At 52.4% G+C, this 16807-nt stretch overlaps 2 protein-coding genes across 4 annotated transcripts in view; one reads left to right on the forward strand and one right to left on the reverse strand.

Moving 5' to 3' along the window:
* SCAPER (S-phase cyclin A associated protein in the ER) overlaps positions 1 to 2898 on the forward strand; it is a 180075-nt gene extending 177177 nt beyond the window's left edge. For both annotated transcript variants that reach the window (XM_075099952.1, XM_075099953.1), the window contains exons 31-32: positions 437 to 488; positions 2152 to 2898. In XM_075099952.1, coding sequence (XP_074956053.1) covers positions 437 to 488; positions 2152 to 2246 — 147 coding nt within the window. In that variant the 3' untranslated portion in view covers positions 2247 to 2898. The remainder of the gene's footprint in view (positions 1 to 436; positions 489 to 2151) is intronic.
* An 816-nt stretch (positions 2899 to 3714) lies between these two features.
* Positions 3715 to 7593, reverse strand: ISL2 (ISL LIM homeobox 2). 2 transcript variants are annotated; one of them, XM_075099956.1, is made up of 6 exons: positions 7393 to 7593; positions 6232 to 6421; positions 5759 to 6024; positions 5354 to 5637; positions 5075 to 5245; positions 3718 to 4956 (listed from the first exon to the last, which is right to left on the reverse strand). In XM_075099956.1, exons 1-6 carry the CDS (start codon positions 7448 to 7450, stop codon positions 4840 to 4842), a joined length of 1086 nt encoding a protein of 361 aa, XP_074956057.1. In that variant the 5' UTR covers positions 7451 to 7593; the 3' UTR covers positions 3718 to 4839. The 2 variants fall into 2 exon arrangements, with proteins under 2 accessions (XP_074956056.1, XP_074956057.1); XM_075099955.1 differs by lacking the exon at positions 7393 to 7593 and having other exon boundaries at positions 3715 to 4956; positions 6232 to 7376.
* Positions 7594 to 16807: the final 9214 nt, after the last annotated feature.

Consider the following 16807-nt stretch of genomic DNA (forward strand, 5'->3'; position numbering starts at 1 on the left):
CTCAGGCTCCCAGGTCACTGGGGAGCACAGCCGACGAAATGGGGATAATGCAAGAATTTTGTAAGAGTGTTTATCTGGAGTCATTTGTTTTAAAGTAACACAGCTACAGTAAATGTGCTCTTAAATTAAAAGTCATGAAAATAACTGTTTCCTAAGAAGATATTAAAACCTTGTTTTTTCTGTCGTGTATTAAAAGTATTTTTTAAAAAAAAGTTATAAAGAAAGGTATAAAAATCCACTAGATATTATAGAATTCAAGTGCTGGCAGTATTCTGTTATGTTATGTAGAAAACAAGCCAGAGTTTGTTCATTTACAGATTTCATAAAGTATTAGTATTTTTGAGTGACCATGAAGACATTAAAATGTTGTTTTAATTCCTCAGATGTAAGATCTGAAAACCTGATGCCAGTTTTCTTTTTTTTCCCTCCCCCATAGGATTTTGCACAGAGTTCAGGCCAAGTGGATAATCAGTTATCTCACCAGAGGGGTATGTCTCCAATTAAATGTAACAGAAGCAACTGGATAACAAAACGTGTAGATGCTATATTGTGTTGTGATTTAAATCTTTTTTAATCTGCATCACGAGTAAATTGCAAAATGATTTTACAGTTTGGGGAGCGGCTCTTTAGCTTACGTTCTGACTTAAACATACGTGTCTGCCAGTCTGCTGCGCGTCGTATCAGGAATTCAGACTGTTAATCTTTATTTAAAACTATGTGGTATCATGTCTTAAAATGTGATACTCTATGTGCGCATATTTAATTAGCTGCCACAAAAGCTGCCTTCAAAAGTCTTAGGTTGCAGAACCCACACAGCCATGCCAATACACCAGGGGAGCCAAAAAAATTAGTAAAATACTGTCCTGTAATTTTCCTGTAAAGTTTGTCAGTTTGCAGAAGAGTTGCAATTTTTACCCCCCTCAGTTGTTGTCAATATTGTGTAAAATGCAGTTAACCTCTTTAGGCTAAATGTTTGAAAGATTCTCAGCTAAGACGGCTATTACTTGTTAAACACAACACATCTGAAATTCAAGCATGTTGATAGGAGTCTGGTCTTGAGACGCCCATATTTTGCATAAAGTGTGCCGCTCAGACAGTCATTGCTCCCTAATAGCAAGCAGAAATCCACCACCATTTTGCTGAACGTTTGGCAGAAGATGAGCAGTTCTAGGTCTAAAGCACAAGCTTTGTGTTTAAAAATAAATTATAAAATTAACATAAATTTATAGAGATTTTTACAGTCAACATTATAACTCTCAGTCTGAAGCAGCCTCGTGCAGTGCCTGCAACACAAACTTTCTAAGGTTGTGTTTGCATGAAAATCTGCTTGAGAAACCTCTAAAATCCAAGTGGGAAAACTGCTTTTTATTTTCCATTTTCAAACTGAATGAACTTTTAAACAAAGATGACTACCCGGTGACATGCATGTTTTGATTTCTAAACATTGCCCAGTTGCAAAAAAGCTGACTTAATAATAGTATAAGCAGGATTTTTTTAATCCATTATATCACTTGAATGTGAAGGATAGTGTCCCCAAAAACAAACGGGAACAATAACACTGCTTAGAATAAAACTTGAAAGCACAAACTTCATTGTTGGGTGCTGCACTGCAACACACTGCTCGAAGGGTCGGACCCCGCAAACCTGTGCATGCATGCGTAGTCCCATTCGCATCACCAGCAGTACTCATAGGAATAAAAGCTGCATTTTCAATCGTGCTGTGAACTTTGGGGGAATTGGGGAGCAAAACTCCTCCACAGCTCTTTGTGGAAAACAAAGCTGCTAAGCAGAGAGAGCACCATTGAGTCTCTCTGAACTTGAATGAGGCTGGATTGGTCCCCAGTGGGTCCGAGAACATAAAATGTGTAAAGACAAATAATGTTCCGATGTATAAAGCGGAGAGTCTGATCCAAAAGCTTAAAAATCTAAGCCTTTGCTCATCAGAGCCCTCTGCCCCCATCTTTAAAGCCAAACTTCAATTTCCATAGCTCCACAGAAGTGTTACCACATGATTTCAGAAGGTTTTGGTAGGGGGAGGGGAGTAAATGACTTAAAGTATCTTGAATTGTCTGTGTGTTCCTTACTCTTGTTTCATTGCCATCTTATCTTAAGAGAGAATAAATTGGTAATTTTATGTTCTGTCTTCAACAGAAAGATTTTTCAGTTCTCAAGATTATCTTGAGCTGTCCAACAGATTCCCCCGCCAGTCCTGGGAAGAAGCTCGACAGTTCTTCTTGAAGAAATGAGTGTTGTATTTTGTTTTAAAATCCCTAATGTCGTCATGCTGACCGGTTCCTGCTGACTATGTTCTTTAAAAGGCTACTCCGAAAAGTTTTCGATACTCCAAATACTTACGCTGTAGATACATAATTTGCACTATTTATATCATAAATACTGTAGATACTTTCGAGTTCTGTTTTGTAATTTTGATAATTTGAGTTTATTTCATTCATATATCCTATGTAACGATTTGAGTATTTTCTACCCTGTGATGTGGCGGTATTTGCACTGCAGAACTGCTGAAAATAAGATTGCAAATAGAGAAAGTATGTTCTATATATCTTGTAATAAAATAACTTATTCTGTCTGTAGTGTGACTTCTGCATTGCAAATGGAAGTGTGTTTGAATTACCATAAGCAACACAAGGCTCAGAGAGAAAAAAAGAAGACTCCTAAAATGCCTTTCCAGTTAATCAAAAGTGTAAAGAATTTGTCGGATTTGGCTCTGAGTGAAGTGCATTTGTGATTTTCTGGTTATTTGGGATAAGTCACATAATACGGCTTTTTTCAAACCGTGCGCATTTTTAACGTTTCGATAAGGCTTTAATTTGAAACGTCGTGATGTTCTTTTAACGGTGAAGGTTCCATGAAGCAGAATTAAAAGATGAAAAAAACCGGCAGCGTGTCTTGGCAAGATTTATTTTCCGCGCCTCTCGCCGAAGGCCCCGGCCCCGGCGGCTGTGAGGGGGCAGCGGGGGGCGGCTCTGAGGGGGCGGCGGGGCTTCCTCGGCGAAGGCGCCGATCCCGGGCCGCGGGCGCCTCGGGGCCGCGGGGAGCAGGGTCGGCCCCTCCTGGCGGCCCCCTCGCCGGGCCCGGCCCGCACCTGAGGCGGCGGCGATCCCGGCCTGCCTAGCTAGGCCGCCCCCGCTGCCTGAGGCGGGGAAGCGGGAGCTCCGAGGGGACTCGGGTCCCCCGGCCGCCCTCGCAGAGGCGGTTTTACGGCCCGGCCGGCCCCGCTCCGGGAGGACGGAAACGGCTTTTCTTCAGCCTAGGCCCGGGAGAGCGCGGAGAGCTGAAACCCGACCCGGCCCGAGCCAGGTAACCGCGGGGGCCCCGCGGCGGGGTTGGGAGAGTAGGAGAGCCCCCTTCCCACCTGCCCCCGGGAGAGGGGGGCCGCCCGCCCCGGCGGCGGCGGCAGAGCCGGCCCCTTCGCCTCTCCGGCCGGCGCCTCCTCGGCAGCCCGGGCTACTCCCTGCGCCCCGACGGCAACTGCGGCTCGCCCGGGCGGGGGGCGCGTCCCCGCCCACCCGTCCCCTCAGCCCCCTCGGGGCTGGCGGAACCGTCTGCTCACCGGCGCAGCGCTTCCCCGGTAGGGTCCGGCTCGCCGCCCCCCGCCCCGCTCCCCGAGGGCGCGGGCCCGGTTGCCCGGGGGCGGCTCGCCGGCCCGCAGCGCTCCCGGGCGATGCCAAACGCAGATAAGGAGCCGCCGCCGGCGTCTAGACGGGGGGATGCATACAGGGGAGGGGACGGCTCGGCTCGCCGGGCCCCGGGGATCCCCTCGCCGCCCCCGGGGAGGAGGCGAGGCCGCCCCGCACCGCGGCAGGTGCGGGCACGACCCCGGCCGAGCCCGGGACGCTGCTCCGAAAGGGAAACCTGCGCTCCGCCTCCCCGGCTATAAATACGCGGCTCCGTTCGGGAAAGCCGATTAGCGCCGTCCGGGGAGGACGTGCCGGTAAAGCCGGGGCTGCGCCCATCCCCTCCCGACCCGCACCCCATCCCGGTCCGCGCCCCGACCCGCCCGGCATCGCGGCTCCGCGCACAGGGACACCCCCCCGCAGCCCTCCCGCCCCCCCACCTTAATTTTTGGGTTTTTTTTCGTTACAATCCTTTTTTTCTTTTTTTATTAAGTCCAAAATATTTAATCCCACTATTCAACCGCTGACGCCGACAATAAATAACAATAACTTACTTTTGTTCGTTAAAGGCTGAAACAATCCGTCCTCCGTCCATTGATAACTTAACATTATTAGTACCACTTTTCCCGTTAAAAAGTCTCGTTTCCGTGTCCCGTTTTTCCAGCGATCGTGCGGGGCCGGGCGCCGCGGCCCGGGAGAGGCATCGGCGTGAGATGAGGCTGGGCGGCGCGGCTCCGCGGAGGGAGGCCAGGCCGGCTCCGCGGCTGCGGGAAGGCGCGCACGCCAGGGGAGACTCTCCCCCTTTGCTATTTTTTGTTTTGTTTTTTCTTCCTTTTCCCTTCCAAAAAGGGAAGAAAAGCCGCCCCCGGCGCAAGCGGCGGGCGAGGCAGCCTGCCACCGTACCGGGCTCCAGCGGGGAAATCCGCGTTTCTTTGGGGAAAAAGAAACATCGAAATCCGCAGGGAAAAAAAAAAACAAACCAACGAAATAACCAGGGCGGGGCCTTTCTCTCCGGTCTGGTGAAGGCAGCGAGGTTCCCGGTGATTTTTTGGCCGTCAGTAACATATTTTTGTTTGTTTTTAAATAAGAATAATTAAAAATCAAAGGCGTTTGTCCGGCGCTCTGGGAGCGGCCCGGGGCCGGGTGTCTCATGCAGGGAGCGCAGGCATGCGGAGGTCCCGCGGCGGCGGGTGGCCGGGCCACCTCACGTCTCGGCTGGGCTGGGCACCATGCTGTTGGGGGTGTCGGGGAGCTGGGAGGACAGCGAGGTCACGTCGCTGCCAGAGGAGGTGCCCAAGGAGCCGGACTCGGAGAAGGAGACCTGGGGGAGCAGCGGCGGTGAGGGCCCGGCGCGGTGTGTCCCGTCCCCCCCCGCGGCGCCCTGGCGGGCCGGAGCCTGCCCGCGGCCCGACGGGGCGTCTTGCCTCGGCTCAGCTCACCAGCTGCTGGAAGGCGGCGGGCTGCTCCAGGTCGCTCTGCAGGGCGAACTCACTGAGCGCCTTCCACGGTGGCTGGTAGGTCTGGACCTCCACGGCGCTGCCCTGCACGGCGCTTTCGTGGCGGATGGGGCTGCCGGCCACCAGCGGCGTCCCGGTGAGGCCCTGCAGGCTCTGCGGGCGCGGTGGGGGGGGCTTCAGCGCGGCTCCCGCCCGAGCCCGCCAGCCCGGGACCCCTCCCGCCCACCACCTCCCTCCCCGGCGGGGCGGGCTCGCGCTCACCGTCTTGTCGCTGTGCTGCTGCTGCTGGAGCTGCTTCATGAGGATGGACTTCTTCTTGTCCTTGCAGCGCTTGTTCTGGAACCAGACGCGGATGACGCGAGGGCTGAGCCCCGTCATCTCCACCAGCTGCTCCTTCATCAGGGCGTCGGGGCGCGGGTTGGCGGCGTAGCAGGTCCGCAGCGTGTGCAGTTGCTTCTCGTTCAGCACCGTCCGTACGCGCGTGGTCTTCTCCGCCGCCTTGTGCGCCGGCGGCCGCGGGTGGGGCGGCCGCCCGGGCACGGGCTCTGCGGCGGGCGGGGTGGGTGCACACCGTCAGCGCCGCCGCCCTCCCGCCCGCTGCAGCCCCCACGCCCCGTCCCGTCCCGTCCTCCCCCCTCCCCGCCCACCCCGAGCGGGAGCCGGTACCTGCGAGGTGCGCGGCGGCGGCGGGCGGCGGCAGGGCGGGGCTGCGGGACCCGCGGGCGGCGGCGGGGCCGTCGGGGGTCGGCCCGTGGTCGGCGCGGCAGAGCAGGTCCCGCTCCCGCAGGCAGAACTGGTCGCCGGGCAGGAGCTGGCGGCCGCAGGCGGCGCATCGGAAGCACTCGAGGTGGTAGACGTGGTCACGGGCGCGCATCACCAGGTCGCTGCTGCTGAAGGCGGCCCGGCACTGGGCGCACTTGACGCCGAAGAGCCTGCGGGGACGCGAGGGACTGTCAGTGCCCGCGGCCGCCCCGTTGGGGCGGCTTCGCGGGGGCGGGCGGCGGCGGGGAGTCAGGTTTTCGTTTGGGGGAAATTTGGGGGTTTTAAGGGGCTTTTGTGCTTTTTCGGGTTTTGGTTTGTCTGTTATTTTTCTTTTTTTTTTTTTTTTTTTAAACGAGCGTCGGCGCATTCGGGGTCACCTGCTGTAGTCCCGCTTGCAGTAGGCCTTGCCGTCGCGCAGGAAGCATGTGCAGGTCTCGTCCAGGGGCTGCCCGCACTCGGCGCACTTGAGGCAGGCGACATGCCACTCCAGGTCCGGCGACACCCGCAGCAGGAAGGGGTCCTGGATGCGGCCCCCGCAGCCCGCGCACAGGGCCAGCCCCGGCCGCCCTGCCGGGAGCGAGCAGGGCACGGTCAGGGGCAGCGACGTGCAAGAGCAGAAGCGCCAGGAATTAGGGAAAGACACTACTCTCTTACTCTTTTTTTTGGTTTTTTTTTTGTTTTTTTCTTGCAAAAATAGGAAGAAAGAGAAATAAAGACAGAAACATAAAGAGAACGAAAGGTCGGGCGCACGAAAGGAGATAAATAGATACGGCCAGGAATAAAAAAACCTGAAACTTGATCGAGGGAAATAAATGCGGAAATACAGAGACATAAAAGCAGAATTTCGGAAAAGGAAATGAAAGCAGAAACACTAAAACAAAAGCTGAGGGAAAACAAGAGAGAAAGAGAGAGAGAGAAATAAAACCGGGACGACAGAAAGAAAACAAAACCAGCAAAAAAAAAAACAACCCAGGAGGAGACCAGTTAAAACGGGAACATGGGCAAACGAAAGCAGTCAGGGACAAGAAATCAGAGAGGCAGCGAGAGAGAAAAAAAAAACCGAACAAAACCAGAAGAATGGAAAGAGAAAGGAATAAATAAAAACGGAAAGATAAATAAAACAAGACGACAAACCGAAACACGGGAAGAAAGAGGGAAAGAAAAACGGTAACACGGGCAGAGAAAGAGGGTAGGGAAGACAGAAAAAGCGGAGGGAAGGAGCGAAAGAAACGGCAACAACAGAAAGAAACGATGAGCGGCGGCGCGGGGAGCCGAGAGGACGGGCATGCGGGGAGAACCGAGCCGCGGGGCCGGGGAGCGCCGGGCGAGCGGGCGGGGGAGCAGCGGCAGCGGCAATGCCAGGGGCCGATCCCGCAGCCGCCCGCGCCCCGCCGCAGCCCTTCCCGCCGCTGTCACCGCGCCCGCGGGTGCGGGGTGGCGCGGCCACTGCCAGCTCGCCCGACGGCAGCGGCGGCGCGGAGCCCGGCCCCGCAGCGTCCCGCGCCCGCCCCGCCGCCGCCGCCTTGCCCCGCACTTACTCTTGGAGGGTTCCCCCATGGCGCCCGGGAGCGGCCGCGGGAGGAGGATGTCCACCATGCGGGCGGCCCCCTGCGCACCGGCGGCGATGCGGGATGCGGCGCCGCCGCTCCACCACTACCCGCGCCGCCGCGGGGCGGGGGCCGCGCCCGCCCCACCGAGCCCGCCCCGCCGGGCCGCGCCGTGATGTCAGCGCGCACCGGCCCGCGTGGGGGGGGGCGTAATGGGGGGGCGGTGCTGACCTCACCGCGCGGCCCCCAGAGGCGATTGGCGGCCGCGGGGAGGGCGCCCGCGGATTGGCCGTGGTGAACAATGGGCGCGCGGCGGGGCGCGGAGCGGAGTGGGGTGCGGAGCGGCGCGGAGTCCCCAGCCTGCCCCGCGGGGGCCCGGCCCGGCGCGATCCGACGCCGCCTCAGAGGGAACAGGGAGGCGGGGGGCGGGGTAGCCCTGCGCGCGGCGGGAGAAGCCCCTCCGTAGGAGCGGTGGGTGCGCGGCCCCGGGCAGCCGCGGGAGCCTCCGACCGGCCGGGGCGCGGTACTCGGCGCCGTGCGCCCCGTCCCTGTTCGCCGAGGGGGCGGCGGCATCGGCCGCCGAGGAGGCGGAGAGTTAGTTTAGCTTTTTCCTCCTCTTTTCCCGATTATTTCCCTTAACTTTGATATCGCCTTTTACCTCCGCCTTCTTTTCTTTTCATTTTTCAGTTCTTTTCCCGCTTTTCCGTCTCTTACTTCTCTGTCCCTTTCCCCCGCGTCCCGGCGTGCCGCAGGCAGGTGCCCGCGGACGGGCGCGGCGGGACGACCCGCGGCGCTCCGCGGAGGCGCAGCCCCGCGGCGGACGGGGAGGGGGGCTCCCCGGTGGACGCCGGCTAAAGGCGGCGCGCCCGCGGAGCGGTTCCCTTCTGGGGTCCCTGCGCGGGAGCGCCTCCCCGACGGACCCGAATGGGACCGCCAGCATCGTCGGGGCGGCTGTCCCGGGCAGCAGCTGCGCGACGACTTGAAATTACGGGAGGAAATAGTATTTTACCGCATTTTCATGCACCTGATCCCCTCCTGCTCCTGCAACTGGACCTCTCCTGTCACTTTTTTATCCCTTCTATTCGTTTTTCCTCTCTCTTTTCTCCCAGTCTCCATAGGCTTCCTGTGTATTAGCAGAAAAATAGGAAGAGCACTTCGGAGGCCTTTGACTTTGTTTTAAATTCCCCAAGACACTGCTGCACAACGGCACGAGTAGCTCAAAATGTCCGTGAAAGCTTATACGGGCTGGAATTGAGATTGGTGCTGTCTTGGAGCTTCAGTCCTGTCCCTCCTCTCCACACAATCACCTTTCTAATTTTATGTGCAGAACTCGACAGGCATAGACGAACCTGTATGGCTTGGGGAGGACATAGTGACTTTACATTTTGACTCAGGAAGGGCAGGCTGTGCTCGTTTTGCTCAGAGGAGGGAGGCAGGATGGGTTTTCCAGCTGAAGCACTTGTTTGTCAAAGGAGTCAGGCACCCTGTAGGTATGAAACCCCAGAAGCTGAGGAGGCGGAGAGGAGGATTTAGATAACCAGCGTTTGAGTGTTTGACCCACTCTCCCCAGCCTGACCACAGCCCCTGGCAATGCCTTTGAGGACCCCAAATGCTGAAAGCAACTATTCAGGTTTGCGCAGGAGCCGAGGGGGTAAGCCAGATGGCATTTGGGGCACCAACCTCAGCAGGGGAATGCGTCACCAGGGGATTTCGGCATCCCAGCCCACCCCTGCATGTGTGAAGGTGCAGAGGTGTAGTGTGGCAATTACATCCTCAGGACAGGGCGAGCCCACCTGTCCCCTGCCTATGTGGCAGTGGTGGGGTGACCATGGCACCTGTAGGGGTTTATGGTCCAACCACTGCCTGCCGTTAGTGTGGTTTGTCAGTGGCAGAGCGGAGCTGGGAGGTTAGTGACGCAAAGGGCATTAGAAAAGTTTGGCTGGCTCTTAAAACTGGGGTGACCCCATGGGACAGGGGACGGGAACCTCCACAGCACTGCCATGGCTGTGGGGTGGCACAGGGTGTCCTGCCCATGCCTGGGTGCCTGGCAGGAAAGGGGGTGCAGAAGGGTGACTTCAGCCTGAGCCAGAATCCATGGAGTCCAGAGTGAGTCAGTATCTGCATGTGTTAACAATAAAATGCAAAAATAAAATGTCAGAGTGATAGGAGAATGAGACGCATCTAAGAATTCAGCAGCTTGGCAGGGATGCTCCATGTTGCATCATCCCTTTTCTCACTTGAGGCCAGGGTCCCCTCTGCTCTCCCAAACCCCCCACCAGCTTAGGAATAGGAAAGGTTACAGCTGAGCCAGCCAAACTTTTCCAGCCTGGCACAAGGCTGTGCTGCACGCACACCTGTGTCAGTAGAGAGCAGTGCGCTAACATTGGCCAGGTACGGTGGGGCTGGACTCGGTTCGTGATCTGGCAGGTGGGAATGGGGAAGGCAGGCAGTGCTGCACAGGCACTTTAGTAGAAAGCCCCAAAAAAGGACTTATCAGGGAAATGCTGAAAGCCCTGCACCTCCTCTTCATGATGTATGAAAAACTGTAAAGCAACTGCAGGTAATGCCAAGAGGTGTAAAACCAGCCTGAGGGCACCAGGTTTTACAAACAGGTTAACTGTTGGCTCATTTGAGGTGGGGTAAGGGAAAACACATCATAAAATTGTAGAATAATTCAGGTCAGGAGGGACCTCTGGAAAACCACTTTCAGGTCACTTGGAATGGCTGGAAGCATTTGTTAGTCAAAACCAAACACAGTCTCTCCTGCCACACAGATTACTCCTTGCTCTCCTGCACCCAGTGTCCAGAGTTTCCAACCGCTCTTAGGGCAATTCTGGTTGGGTTTGGTGTGAGAGCTGGCAGGGGGTGCCTGGCCATGGGGTGAGGCTGGCTAACAGTGCTTCCTACTCACTACAGAGCAACTCTCTGGTTTTCCCTCCCAAATAGAAATAGAAGTTCCCCCTAGAAAGGGGAAACGGTGACAATTTTTTTTGTTTGCAGCAGATTGCAAAGGCAGTAAATGCTGATTCTTTCAGAGCCAGCCATGGATTAAGTCCATTATAAAATTAAAACAGATGGAACACAATTTCACTTACATTACAAAAAAGGACAGGAACCATCTGCAATAAGATTTAGCATTGCAAAGCTATTGTTATCATGTTACCATTAAAACCTTTGATGAAGGGTTTTCTTTTCTTTCATAAACTTGTTCACATGAAACAAATGTTTTATTTATTTATCCGTCTTCCTAAGGTAATCATATTTTATTTAAAAAGATGACATCTCAAAAAAAACAGCTCTTGGTTCTAACAGAACATGTGAAAACAAAGAAATGTTGTAAAACGCCAACATCAAACCTTTGGAGCTTCAATGGCAAGGATGTAGCAAAAGGAGAATTCCCTGTCCATTCTTCCTTTAAAAAACATTTCCTTGTGTTTGGGGACAGTGTCTGATACCGAAAATAGATAATTAATGAGATAATGGGATACTGCATGTCACCTCCTGTCCAATGGGATTATCTGATGGCTAATTATGGACAGATTGTGATTAATGTGATTATGGATTGGATATTAATCTGATTCTGGATTGATCTAGTTATGTTTTAGTCTGCTCCAAATGGTTAATTGGATCTGAGATAATAGAAATGCAGCTTGCACCAGATTTTGCCACATCAGTTGATGAAGTATCTTTTGATCTGGGTGGGTTGCGAACAATAAATTATTTACAGCTGTTGAGAAAATGACTCTTCCTTAGAATGTAGTCATTCATTTTATTTTCGAGAGCCTTTGAAAACAAAATCAATATCCTTTTTAAAAGGAGATGTTGACAAAAGAAAGGCACGTACATAACTCACAAACAAATGTGACGAAATTAAACAGTGGTTAACCCGGTGGCCTAATGTCTGGTGATGCATTTGAATTGCTATGTGGAGCTTTGGGCTCAATTCTTCTGAGACCAGCAGGGGTTGGGAGCATTGCAGGGGAAGAGGGCCCAGCTCTGGGGAAAGTGGTATTGCACAAGAGCTACTGCCAGCACTGCTGTTGATTAAGAATCAGCCATGGTAAAATGGCAGAGGGAGCCCTTGCCATTTTTCCGTCTCCGGATAAGGAGGATTTGGAAAGTTCATGGGCGCAGAAAGGACTCATCGGCCCATCTCATCTGGCCTCCTTCAGGCCAGATCATGCAATTGGACGCAGTATGATTACTTTTTCCCCTCACAGTGAGCCCATTAATTTATGGTTGACCTCAGTCACGTTTCCCAGAGATGCATCTGGTCTTGATGTAGCCTGCCAGTGCACGAGAGGCTGCCCCGCTCCCTGCGAAGCCGTCCTGCTTCTTAACTACTTTCACTGGAATGGCAAAGTAAGTGTATATTTTAAGTTCAACCCCCAGCTGCTGGATCACATCACGCTGCTATCTCCGGGATTAAAGGCAATGGGTAAGTTGCAGCATCTTAGACTTTGTGACAGGGCAAGTGGGAGGTGCATTAGCCTTCATCACCAGGTAGCATAATCTGCAGGTAACTTCACCAGAAGGTGATCCTCTCTCAACAGGCTTTGCAGTAAATATATCAAAAAACAAGCAGGACCTAAAACACTGGAAACAGAGGCCTACTGCAGCTGCTGTGCTTAGCACTAGTGTTACTCACTGAGCTGAAACTGAAGGAAAAAAAGGAAAAAGCAACTTTCCTTGAAGTGCTTGCAGGCAAGGGTAGGGCCATTCCCCTGGGGCGATTTTACATGCTGGCTGTCCCTGCCTCTGCAGGAACAGCTTGGGCTGGCACAAGTGGGAATAGAGTGGGAATAGAGTGGCATCTGGATTCCTCTCCAGCAGCGTAACAGGCAGAAAATGCAGCTACATATTTAAAAAATAATGCTGCTATAACCTGGCAGAGAATTTTACATGCATCTCCCATTAGCAACAAGGTGGGCTGCATGCCGGAGGAGGGCAGCAGGTTGCGCAACACCTGTTGCAGGTGTCTGCGCTGCGAGGGGAGCAGAGCTCTCACCCACCGGTGTTGATTCCCTTGTCCTCCACACAAACCACATCTGCTCCTGGGCAGGACAAGCTGCCTTCCAAGGTAACCTGAGCCTTTGCTTCCAGGAGGTTACAGGGGTCCCTTTTTCTCTGTGACCTCGGCAGAAGGGGCTCCTTTAACTCCTCTGATGATCTCATTCTCTAGGAATATGCAGCAAATGTGATATGATATTGCTTCCCAACTCCCTCGTTACTTGATTGGCACATGAAAATGATTAGCAAGTGAGAGGAGTTTATAAGAAAGGGAAAAGACCTGCCTGTGGTGGTTTTGTAGGCTTAGTATTAGTAGAAGGATTGTCCGTGCTATGGAGTGGCTTTGGGGAGCTCTTTCCTCTGTCCCCCACTTTGGGAATAAGGCTCATGGTGTTGTCCCCTTCCAGAGGGTTGCCATAAAGCCTCATGAAAGATAATCTGCTGATCTGAGACATACAGGTGCGTGGTTGTAGGATGATTTGGGAGGACCACTGAGCATGCCTGTGTTGGTGGTTTATTATAAAGGAAGTAAAATGTCAGACACATTGAGATGTATTTTTGTGCCAGTGAGGATGAGGGGTAGAGAGCAGGACTCTGGGGAGATGTGTCCCATGTTGTGCAGAAGGCCCTGTGTTTGTGGCCATGGGGAAGGGGTAAGTGCAGGGGGCTGGCAACACCCTGGGGTGGCCGAACCACTTCGTTCAGATGAGCTTGCAGCGCTTGGGCACAAAACATTTCCGCAGCAGAGAGCTCCAGCTCTCCTGGAGCCGCTTCCAAGGTGGGTTTTTGTCACGTCCCTCCTCTCTGCCGCCCGTACGGTCCTGCCTGTTGGCTCAGAGAGCCCTGCTGAGCCATAAGCAGGTTGCAGTTGCTTTAACGTTATTGGATTTTGACAGATTAGGAGGCAAATCCCTTCGTGCGTTGGGGAAGCTTCCCGAATGAAGTTCTTTTAATTTATCCGAGTCAGCTATCCCCAGGGCAATTGCAGGAGGAGTAAGATAAGGATGACCCATGCCAGAGGGGACCATCATAGCAGTAATAAAAAAAATTCCTGACCTTCACTAAATCCCTTAGTCATGAGGCTGTATTAGCTGGATTCCATATGTTTTAATTAGGAATTATGTATTTTAAGGGAACTAAAATCCGATTCTAGTGGAGACATGATGACATATTTGTAAGGGTTCTCACTTCATTTAGCTTTTGTAGAGATACCAATACAGGTGCCTGCTCTTGTTTGCAACCATATTTTAAAAAGTTTGAGTAATCTGTGTTATTTATTGTGGTTTTTTATTCCCCCCCCCCCCCCCCCCCAATAGTGTGAAAAAATGTAATTCCTTTTCCAGTGAAGAAATTAGGTCAGCAGATCCTAATGAAATAATCCTGGATAACAATGCACCATACAAGGATCTGCTTCCACTAATTAATGACTAATTTTTCTTTCAAAGTGCCATCCTCTGCCTGCGGTGGATGGTGACTCCAGTTCCAGCGACACCTGTTTGTTGCATGTTACACCATTTTTATTGTTGTCATGCCCTAGGTGGGAAGGTCAAATAGAAAAAAGCTTTTTGCCACGGTTCAGTTAATATGGATCATGCTGATATAATCCCTACCTTATTACAGTTATAAGCTCCTAAAACACTGGCCATAAGTGATAAAGACTTCCTTTGTGCTTCAGGGTATAATCCACATCAAGCCAGTTTCAGTAAGGATTGTGCACATCTGAAGTGTTGCTGAGCTTTTGAATCAAAATAATAAATGGAAAATAAAGTAAAAAGTCTGTCTCGTCTCTACATTGGTGACACTACAACTTGAAATCTGTCCTAAAGGGTGGCAGTGTCACTCTGCTCGTGAAAACACGATATAAGCTATTGAGCCAGATGCGTAGAGAAAGGATCAACTTATTCCAAGCTATGATGCAGTTAGGTCAGTTTTGATAGTAGCTGACTTGTTTTGGTCTGATGTATTAAAAAACAAATTCAGATGAGATTGGTTTGTTTATTTTTGTGCTTTTGGGTTTTTTTTAGGTGTATATGTGTCGTTTCTTTCTACTAAAGATTTCACCCCTGTGAGATGTGCATGTTGAAAGCTCAGTTTTGGAGCTTAAAATAGGATTATGATATTGCGTACCATGCTTTTAATGAGTAAAACACCTTAATTAAAAAGACATAATGGCCAAATTAAGGATGCCCAGGATGTTCTTATTTTGTATCCTTATTTTGCTTTTATTGTTCCTTTCACTGGATTACCTAGGGTGCAGATGGGGATTTCTATACTGTATGAAACTTTACATCTCAAAAGAGTTATGCTGCACCCTAACCATCTCTCAAATTGGCAGTAAAGAGCTGCTTCAATTATTTATCCTTTTCTCAAACCCATCTCAGGGTCCTGTGACTTCTGCAAAATCATCATTCTCATCTTCATGAAGACTTTTTCTTTTAAACCCAGTCATTTGCTCAATCCAGGAGATGCACAGGAGCCCCAAGCACTCATTCTGTTGTCTTAATTTTTTGGGGACTGGCTGGAAGGTGGAGCCAGGCCCAGGCAGAAGTTAGAGCAGCCCTGGAGCTACTTTAATCTGTATAATCAGGCACAGGCCGTGAAGGAGGTTTGCCACCTCCTTCAGCTCTTCCCTCCGCAGCCCTCCCTGAGGGCTTGGGGATTTTAGGGAGTGCTCTGGGGCCAGGAAGCTGGAATATGCAGTACAGCTGCTTTTCTTCTGTTATAGAGGCATTTGAGATTTGAGACAAAGTAAATTGTCCGTTCAGATGCTTGCATTGCTGGACCTGGTTAGCTTTTGCTGTAAAGCAGTAGTACTTCTTGGCATCTGATGTGAAAATCATGTGGCAGAATAAATTTTAGAGGCGATCCTGTGCCAAGGCTGTGGCAAAGCCAAAGAGCCTTTTTGATCAATTTGCCTTTTGCTTTTCTATGGGATTCCTCAGAAATGCAGAACGAATCACTGACATGCTGCAGATCACTGCTTATTCTTGGAAGAAGGGTCTAATGGCCATAATTGTTCAGAGTTTTGTTTTTGTTGTTGTTGTTTTTTTCTTCTCTTTCTTTTCCCACTTCAGGATGGGAAGGAAGAAACTGCACTGGTGGCTTGCTATCTAGCAACTTCCAGGATGGAAAGTCGGTTGGGAATGTCCCAAATCTGTGTGCCCGTGGGGCTCCTGGGCTGATGGATCTGTCCTCCAGTGTGGCAGCCTTTGCCAGATTCTTCAAGACAGCAGGTTTTCAGGGAGCCACAACACATACTTTAGCAGTGAATTTGGCTTGAAACATTTGCTTTATTGATTTTTAAATCCCTCTCCTTGCCACCTGGAAAAAATCTGGCGGTATGGAAAGAAGTGTGAGTCCTGACCCAGCCTCTGTGGTACCGCAGTGCTGTGGAAAGGGCAGGCACAAAATGTTTTGCTGTGGTTCTGAGAAATTAGAATAATAAATAATAATAAAAGAATCTATAAATTATTCAGAGCCAATGAGCTATTCTCCAATGCAGAGCCAAGCGCAAGGGATGTGGGTGAGGCAGCCGTAAATCTGTCCTGGTGAGGGGATGCTGTCCTGGGTTGGCGTTACCTGACTGGTCTTTGAAGCTGTCAGACTGTTTGGACAACTGGTGGGTTGTGACATTTGGAAAGCACCGCCGTGACATCTGGCCTCCCCCATGCACCACAGGCTCCGTCCCCATGTCATCTCCTTTGCTCTCACTGTGTTTTTTAACGTTGGGGAGATCTGGCAGTGCATTGGCAGCCCCAGGCCTGGGCATGCCCCAGGGTCAGGCTGGCAGCCTGCCTGTGCTGGTCGTGGCCTCCCAGGCTTCTGCTGGCTCCACAGCCACAAATGAAGACTTTTCCCTTCTTTTTCTTCACGAGGCACATTTTTATTGGCTTGGGATAAGATTTGGTCTGGAGTGTAGGCATTTGCACGCATAACTCCACTTCCTGTTGTTTTCTTCTCTGTAAAGGGCTTTAACTCTTCGCAGAAGCAGCGCAGGGGTAGAAGAAAAAGGAGGCCGGAGAGGTCCGGCGGGTCAGTCCGGGCGGACAGGCGCACGTCCTGCGGGAGGGCCCGGTGCCCCTCGAGATGCTCCGCCGGCTCCCTACGTGCACCCTCACGGCGGCAGCGGTTTTGCTCTGCCCTCCGGTGCCGCCCGCGCAGCGAGGGCCCGGTGCCAGGGCCGGGTTGGGGGGCGGCCGGGTGTGCGTGGAGGGCCACGCGCAGTTGGGGGCGGGCAGCGGGGCGGGTGGGTCATAGAGCGGCCCGTAAGCCCTGGCTCTCCACTGCCCGCAACACGCACCCGTTGGGCGGGGCGAGGGGGGCGTGCGTGCGCTTCCACCATCCCGCTGCCCCATTGGCCCACCGCTCCATCCAATGGGGGGGCGGGGTGGGGCGC

Source organism: Phalacrocorax aristotelis, chromosome 7, assembly GCF_949628215.1.
Source record: "Phalacrocorax aristotelis chromosome 7, bGulAri2.1, whole genome shotgun sequence".
NCBI lineage: Eukaryota > Metazoa > Chordata > Aves > Suliformes > Phalacrocoracidae > Phalacrocorax > Phalacrocorax aristotelis.

Coding starts and splice junctions, on each gene's coding strand:
- ISL2 (XM_075099955.1), bottom strand. CDS start 6,686: ATGTCTCTGTATTTCCGCATTTATTTCCCTCGATCAAGTTTCAGGTTT. Junction 5,638..5,758: donor CGCCGCCGCGCACCTCGCAG/GTACCGGCTCCC, acceptor CGCCCGCCGCAG/AGCCCGTGCCCGGGCGGCCG. Junction 4,957..5,074: donor CCGCCGCCTTCCAGCAGCTG/GTGAGCTGAGCC, acceptor CTGCTCCCCCAG/GTCTCCTTCTCCGAGTCCGG.